Source organism: Poecilia reticulata, chromosome 10, assembly GCF_904066995.2.
Source record: "Poecilia reticulata chromosome 10, P_reticulata-male-v2, whole genome shotgun sequence".
Classification (NCBI taxonomy): domain Eukaryota; kingdom Metazoa; phylum Chordata; class Actinopteri; order Cyprinodontiformes; family Poeciliidae; genus Poecilia; species Poecilia reticulata.
Window position 1 is genome coordinate 25,158,031 of NC_088839.1, and position 7,610 is coordinate 25,165,640.

General features: G+C 36.3%; 1 protein-coding gene across 2 annotated transcripts; it reads left to right on the plus strand.

Annotated features, from left to right (window-relative positions):
• The first annotated feature begins 2,985 nt into the window (after positions 1-2,985).
• Positions 2,986-5,032, plus strand: mid1ip1l (MID1 interacting protein 1, like). 2 transcript variants are annotated; one of them, XM_081611744.1, is made up of 3 exons: positions 2,986-3,109; positions 3,620-3,770; positions 3,932-5,032. In XM_081611744.1, the coding sequence occupies exon 3, from the start codon at positions 3,979-3,981 to the stop codon at positions 4,495-4,497; it is 519 nt and encodes a 172-aa protein (XP_081467870.1). In that variant the 5' UTR covers positions 2,986-3,109; positions 3,620-3,770; positions 3,932-3,978; the 3' UTR covers positions 4,498-5,032. The 2 variants fall into 2 exon arrangements, with proteins under 2 accessions (XP_081467870.1, XP_008418884.1); XM_008420662.3 differs by lacking the exon at positions 2,986-3,109 and having other exon boundaries at positions 3,599-3,770.
• Positions 5,033-7,610: the final 2,578 nt, after the last annotated feature.

Here is a 7,610-nt window from a genome sequence, read left to right on the forward strand (position 1 = left end):
TCCACCAACTCAACCTGTCTCTATTATTAGAAACACTTTTTATACATAATTCCTAAGAAAAAAAAATAATGTGCTCCTTTCATTCATATTTCAAATGTCTTTTAGAGGTGAGTATTTATTGTATCGTTAATTATTTGTGAAAATTATTCATCAATGTCACAATAATGTTGACTTAAAATGTTAGTTTTACTATTTCCTCCTGTTAAATGTGTCGTTTAGTGATGTAAATCCCACTTCCTTTTGTATTTGGTGTCCTAAAGACCAACATAATCTAATTCCATTTGTTTGTGGCGTTACGAATACTTTAGTGTTAAACTACCTAAAAAAGTAGTTTCTTTTTTTTTTTTTTAGCATTTGTATTGTAAATTACAATAGTACCACAACATACTGTGATGTACGCATCACCCGCCCTTAGTCTTAATTGTGAGTGTAATTAAAGTCTCAATTTCTTGTTTTTGTCCACAAACTTGGTGAATAAAGTCGATTTTGAAGAACATTTAAGTTTGGACTTAACTGCTTCTGAGGTTAGAATAAAATATATAACAAATTATTTTATAAAGTAGTTAAAGGGTTTTGTTTTTCAAAAAATGCAACTATAATTTTTAGCAGACCTATTTTAAAATATCTACTGAGGTTAAGAAAAATATTAAGGAATAATTACCCCCATTTTCTGATTAATTTGCATTCATCTTAAAAATTTCACTGACCTAAATGTAATTTATCCTTTTGAGCGTTTTTAATTTAGTTTAAGACTTTTGAGCAACTTTTCTTAGTTTGTTTTTTCGGGTGTGTCAAACTTCTTCAGATCTGCGTTTTTCAGTCCTGCCCTGCTTGTTTTAGATGTTTCTCTGCTTCATCACCTCACCTGAGTCAGCTGTGTTACAAAAACATGTAAAACATTCAGGGCCGGGTTGGAGAAACGCTGTCTGACATAATGTGTTCTCGTTTGAGGAGTTGAAATACTTTTTTTTTTTTTAAAACATAAGTTATAATAAGCCAAAAGAAAGCATCAAAACTCTGCCAAATAAAGCTTTTGATGTGTTTTTAAGGTTTAAAACTCAAAAATGCACAGAATGCTATGGAAAAATTAGCTTTTTTAAAAATGAAACTTTGTTTTTGTGAATATTAAATTGCCTTTATTTCCAGTGAAACATAATCTGACCTTGTCATGAAGTAAGGGAAATCCCTGTGCCTGTGTTTTCGGTTTACTCTCGGATGCTCAGTACATTGGAGATTCCCATCTGTGTTTGCTGGCAAAATAAACACAAGATCCAACGTGAGCAGAGACTCCAGACCGGCAGAAAACAGCAAAGATACGTTAAAAGTTTCTGTTTTGCAAACATTTATATCCATCATTTAAACACAGATTTATTATTTTATTGCTTTGTTTTTGCAGAGACAGGAGAGGAGCTGGTCAAATAAAATTGATGCACAAAAATTTATATATATAAAAAAAGACTGATTTAAATTAAATGAACTAAAATTCAGCTATTTTAATTTATACTTCATTAGTTGGAGTGTTTTTGTCAAATATTAGTAAAATTTATGGTATTTTTTAACCTGCATTTCCTGTTCTGTCGACTTGAATTCTTCCATGTTGGCAAAACAAACTCGGTCTCAGAGGCACATTGCTGAACCTGCAGATACCTGAGAGTTGGTGGATATTTGCAAAAAAAATAAAAAAGTCCAGTGGCTGCTGTGCAAATATAGTTCTTATTAACCATTTAACAGCTGAAACATGTCAATATACTAGGATATTGCTGAAATTACTTCATTTATCTAATCTCATTTATATTCCTCTCAACCCTGCAGTCATCCCAGTATTGTGTGAAACCCTTTCTACCACATTCTTCCTTCCACTAAACTTTCCAACAATATTCCTGGAAACAGCGTTCTCTGATCAGCCAGCTATTGTAGCTGTAACTTGACCTTGCAGTGTCTTGTGGAGAGTATCAGTGACTGTCTGCTGGACACCTGACCCAGATGGTTGAGTTAATCAGAACGTTTCTATATTGTAATTTATATACATCTTAAAATCTCCTGAGGAGCTGAAGTTTGGGTTTTCACCAGCTGTGAGTCAGAATGTTGAAAAAGAACACTAATAAACACAAATTAATTGCTGAAAAAAAGAACTTTAAATTATATTGCCCACTATTTATTGATTATAACTACATAATTAGTATGAAGTTATAACTATATGTGCAATACAACTATTTTACAAACTCATGTAGTATAAATACTGCTGCTATGTATTTGTACTTTTTCATGTTTCTGCTGTATATTTTATTATATTTTTCATAGTTTCTCTGTTACATTTCTTGCTAAACCACCTTTTTTTGCCCATATTGCTCCTGGAAACAAAATGTAATTATTATTATTATTATAATTATTATTATAATAATAGCCGTATTATTATTATTATTATTATTATTATTATTATTATTATTATTATTATTATTATAATAATTCAATATAACATAGTAATAATTTATGCTGCCTCAGGACTTCTTTGAAATATAAATGTTTAATCTCAAATAGTTTTTTTTTGTGGAAAAAATAAAGGTTGAATTAAAAAACATTTGATTAAATTATTAATTTAATTTAATAAATGTGTATTACAATTCAAGATTTAGAACTTCATTAGTTTTACTTGAGAATTTTTAAAGATTTTATTGTATTTATTTATAAATTGAATGGACTACCTTTTGTCTTGAAATAAAGACTTTCAATTATTTACGTTTTTACTTTTATTACAATAATTGACACCGTTTTTTCTATATTTTCCAAATGGCAAAAACGGCTGAAACTTTTAGTTTGTAGTTTAAATCTTTCCACCTAATATTGACTGAACATGTAAAGCATACGAGTAAAATGAGAAACACATTTTAAACTCTTTAATGTAGACGTAATGGCAAGTAAAAAACAACACTCGGTTCATAATTTAATGTTACTCTGTTCCAGGCATGCCCAGAGCTGCACTATGCCACACCTGATCATTAATTAATGTAATTAAACACACCTGAGTTGCTCCTGCTGCTGCTGGGACTTTAATATAAACTCAGGCCTGTCTACCGGGGTTTCTGGAGCCGTTAAGGTCTAAAGCCTTCAGGTAAGACCAGGGTTTCCTCTAGCAGGTGGAATAGATGTGTGTTTTAACCTGTGTTAAGTGGGTTACAGATTGTGACCTATAAGTTTAAATTGGGAGTTATTTCAGTTCATGGGAGGTTAAAGTTGAAGCTACGTGGCTCAGCCAGCAGGGGGCAGTGTTGGGTAAAGCTCCCAATGCGGAGATAAGAGCGAATCCTGGGGGGGAAATATCCTAAAACTCGATTAATCTTATGTAATCCAAACCTTTCAGTGCTTCCCGCTAGTCTAACCTGACAGACGAGTATTATTTAGGTGTCTTCAGGATGTAATGGCCTGGCAGTACGGAGAGGGACGTAACCAGGCAGCGGATAATAGAGGAACAAACACGGCTAACTGACGGCGATAATCTCCTCTCTGATTGGTCAGCCGCGGATCAGAAGCTACTAAACTCCGCCCACATTCTCCCAGCACTCCAATTGGCTGTGAGGAGAAATAAAACGGGGCGGGGTTTGATTTGTTTTATTTTTTCCAGCCGGTGCTTCGGTTATAAAACCGGGGCTAACGCTTCCAGACAGCTGAGGAAACGGTCACATTTCCTTCCGGGCGGTTTCTGTCCGGCTTTTGGTGAGACTAACAACCAAAACGGCCAACAAAGATTCTCCTCAGGGTTTCTGGAGCTTCAGGTGAGTCTGAGTCCTCTCCATTTTCTGCTTAATGTGAGTGTTATTGATAAAGAAAATAATTCAAGGTCATGGGGATTTGCTTCACTGCAGGAATATTCAGGAAATGACTTGTCAGCTTTATGTGCTTCAGATTTCAAATTATTCTACTTTCTATTTTGCAGGTTTAACCCCAGTTTAACCAGTCTGCAGCTAAGCCTATAAATCCCTCATGATGATGCAGATCAGCATCGACCCGGCCAGCAACAAGCACTCTCTCCTCAACGTCATGCACCGCTTCATAGCAGCTGCCAACAACATGGACGAGACCATCATGGTGCCCAGCCTGCTCAGAGACGTTCCCTTGGAGGAGCAGGCCAACAATAACAATAACAACGACGACGACGATGATGTGGCGGAGACCCAGGTGGCCAGCAACAAGCAGAGGGACATGTACGAACACTACCTGCTTCTCAAGTCCATCAAGAACGACATGGAGTGGGGTCTGCTGAAGAGGGAGATGAGCAGCGGCGCCAGCTTCCTGGAAATCGCTGTGAAGCAGGAGGAAGAGGAGCAGCAGCAGCCATCAGTGAAGCGGGATCTGGCTGTGGAGGACAACGCTGACCTGGAGCATCAGTTTCATTATCACCTCAGAGGACTGTTTGGCGTGCTGTCCAAGCTCACGCTGCAGGCCGACCACCTCACCAACAGATACAAGAGAGAAATCGGAGGAGGGAACTTCATGAGATAAAAGTCTCTCTTGCACTGGACTGCTTTGACTTTTTGTAAGAAATCTTATCTGACCGGGGCGCTCTTTGTTTTCACTCCTCCTCTGCACTCCACCTGTCACCTGAAACCAGTGATGCCAGACCTCTCTATTCAGTGCTTGGTGGAGGTTTCCTCACTTTTCTTTTCTTTTTTTTTTTTTTTCCAGCCAGATGACGCACAGCTTTGGTTTCTACAGAACCTTACCAATCACCTTGTTTCAGGTTCAGACATGTTTGTGAATAAAAAGGTTCCTACCTGTAGGAGATGTTGAATGCTGGTTGTTCTGCCCGTCCTCCTTCTTTAATTTATCTTAAAGCTGAGCTGAAGGGCTCTTAACTGTACAAAGTTTAATTCCTTACACTTGTTGGTGTGCCTTGGCGTCACACTTACTTCTACTGCTGCCCTGATCAGGTCATTGTGACGTTTTAACAGCTCAATGTTTGTCCTTGTATTTCAAAATCAGTTTTATATTGATGCATAAATTGTGTACAGCTGAAATAAATGGCAATGTTTTACAATGGTTTCCTTCTTATTGCTGTACAAATGGGATCATTGCTTGGCTTTTCCTTTTAGAAACTGTCGTGTTTAAAAAAAGCTTTTAATATGACCAGTCAAGTTTATCTGTACAGCACATTTCAGCATCAATGCAGTTCAAGGTGCTTTACATCACAAAAATACAAAGAACATGCAACTAAGGACCAGTAAACATTTTGCCAAGTGCTCTCATGCAACATCAAATGTTAGTCAATTTAGTTATAATGGTTTGAAAGCAACAGGAACTCTGTGCTTCAGCTGTTTTACAGTAAATCTGGAAGTTTGTTCCAGATTTGGGGCTACACAGTAGGTAGAGCTGTTGCCTTGCAGCAAGAAGGTTCTGGGTTTGATTCCCGGCCCGAGGCCTTTCTGCATGGAGTTTGCATGTTCTCCCTGTGCATGGTGGTGACCTGTCCAGGGTGAACCCTGCCTCTCGCCTGGAACTTTAGAAGAGGCACCAGCAACCCTCCTGACCCCACTAGGGACCAGGGTGTATAGAAAATGGATGTTCCAGATTTGTGGTGCATAGAAGCTGAATGCTGCTTCTCCATGTTTGTTTATATTTGCTAAATTTAGTTCAGTGCCATTATAAACTACTAGTTCCTACTGTAGTTGGAAGGATTCTTTGCAAAAAAAAGAGTTTTAAAGATATTATACTGCAATATTTGTGCCTTTACTGACAGTTGAAGGTGGCCATTTTGGATTTGTGAGGAGACCCAACCTTTCCACTTGGGATTCTAAATTTAGTTTTTCATTTCTGTTTTAAGACTTGATAAAAATTGCTTTCTAACTTGCATCTTCAATATTTATTTTAAAATGCGACTCTTAGTTTTGCATTGAATGTATTTAAAATTTCAAGCAGACTGGCTTTCTACACTGCAAAAACAATCTTACTAGGTATTTTCGTCTAGTTTCTAGTGCAAATATCTTAGTGCAGTAAAATAGGATGAAACTAACTTACATGAAACTTTTTAGGATATGAGTTTGTTTAAATTCAATTCCTTTAATCTTAAAGTTCTAGTTCCACTGGATTATTTCACTTATCAGGGATGTCCAAGTGGAATAATCTGCCAGTGGAACTAGAACTTTTTCATCAATATTAGGGAATTATTGACTTAAAACAAGCTCCTATAACTTGCTGAAAAGTTACTTGTAAACTTGGATATACATACTAAGGTAATTGTGCAAGAAAGACCAACATTTTCTTAGGATTTTGTGATTTTTTTTTTTTGCAGTGTAAAATATCAAATTGACCTAAAGGTGATGATAAATGCTGCATAAAAGAGTCATGGCTGCTTGCCAACTCAATCCAGTGACATTTACAAAGTCCACTAATCATCTCAAACCCTGGGAACAGGACCTAGTCATCACAGCTGATAAGATTTGGGTGAAACAAAAAGTACAATAGTGACGAAGCAAATTCAATAAACCTGATTAGAGATCAGACAGGTGTTTCTCTGAAGTTTGCCTTCAGCGGAGAACGAGGAGCATAAATTACCAGAGTTACCTCACACCTAAAGCACTTTACTTCAAAGATTCATTATTTTTTTATGTGACATATTCTTTAATAATTGCAACTTTGGTTAACATTTACTGGTTTAGTTTCATCTGATGTATGCAATAAAGAAAAATCACTCTAACAGAACCTGTTCAACAGCATGAAGCTCAAAAAACCCAACAGATTATGCTGAGAAACAAATTTGCTGACGTTTATCGGCCTTGAAAAGGTTACAAAATTATTTCAAAAGCTTTGGGACTCCAGCAAACAACAATGGGAGCCATTATACAGAAAGAATGGACAATCAATTCAGTAATAGTCACTGAGAAAAAGAGCACACGTGATTTTAACATAAATTTAAATCTTAATTATTAATACTTTGCATTCAACTTTTGCAGTTATTCAATTGACATATTGATGGATACAGTCATTTATTTCTGTAATGTTTTAGTTTACCAGGAAGTTCTCTGAGATAAAATCTCTTTTTGAAGGAAAGCATGGAAGTGTGGTATATAAAACACATTAAATGTATACAAATAAAACATAAAACTTCACTTATGTACAAAACCATGTAATAAATGACAGAAATAGAGGATAAAATCTGCTTAAAAGTGGATTAAGAATAGCAATATCACGAGTCAGTTAGTTTTAAAAAAGGTGATCTATTGTGATTCCTTGAACAGGTTAGGATAGGTTTATGGTCTACACAAAACATATTCGTTACTTTTCTTTGAACAAAATTATTCTTAAATAATGAGATTTCAGTCTGATCAGTTCTGTTTATTTTGAGCTTAATTCAGATTGAGCTGTTTTAGGACGTCTTTTCACTTTAAATCCAAATAAGCTGCGTGGCCACAGCCCCCAACTCAACGTTTATATTCACACTTGAGGATGGCTGCAAACTGATGCACAATTATACAACCATACATCTTTGAAAAGCAGAAGTAGAGCCTCCTGCACAACCAACAAGATCAGAGCAAGTGGTTTCAGGATGGTAAGTCAAGAATAAAACTCTTGGTGTGCTGTGGTGGCACAGGGGTTAAGCACAACCCACATATGGAGGC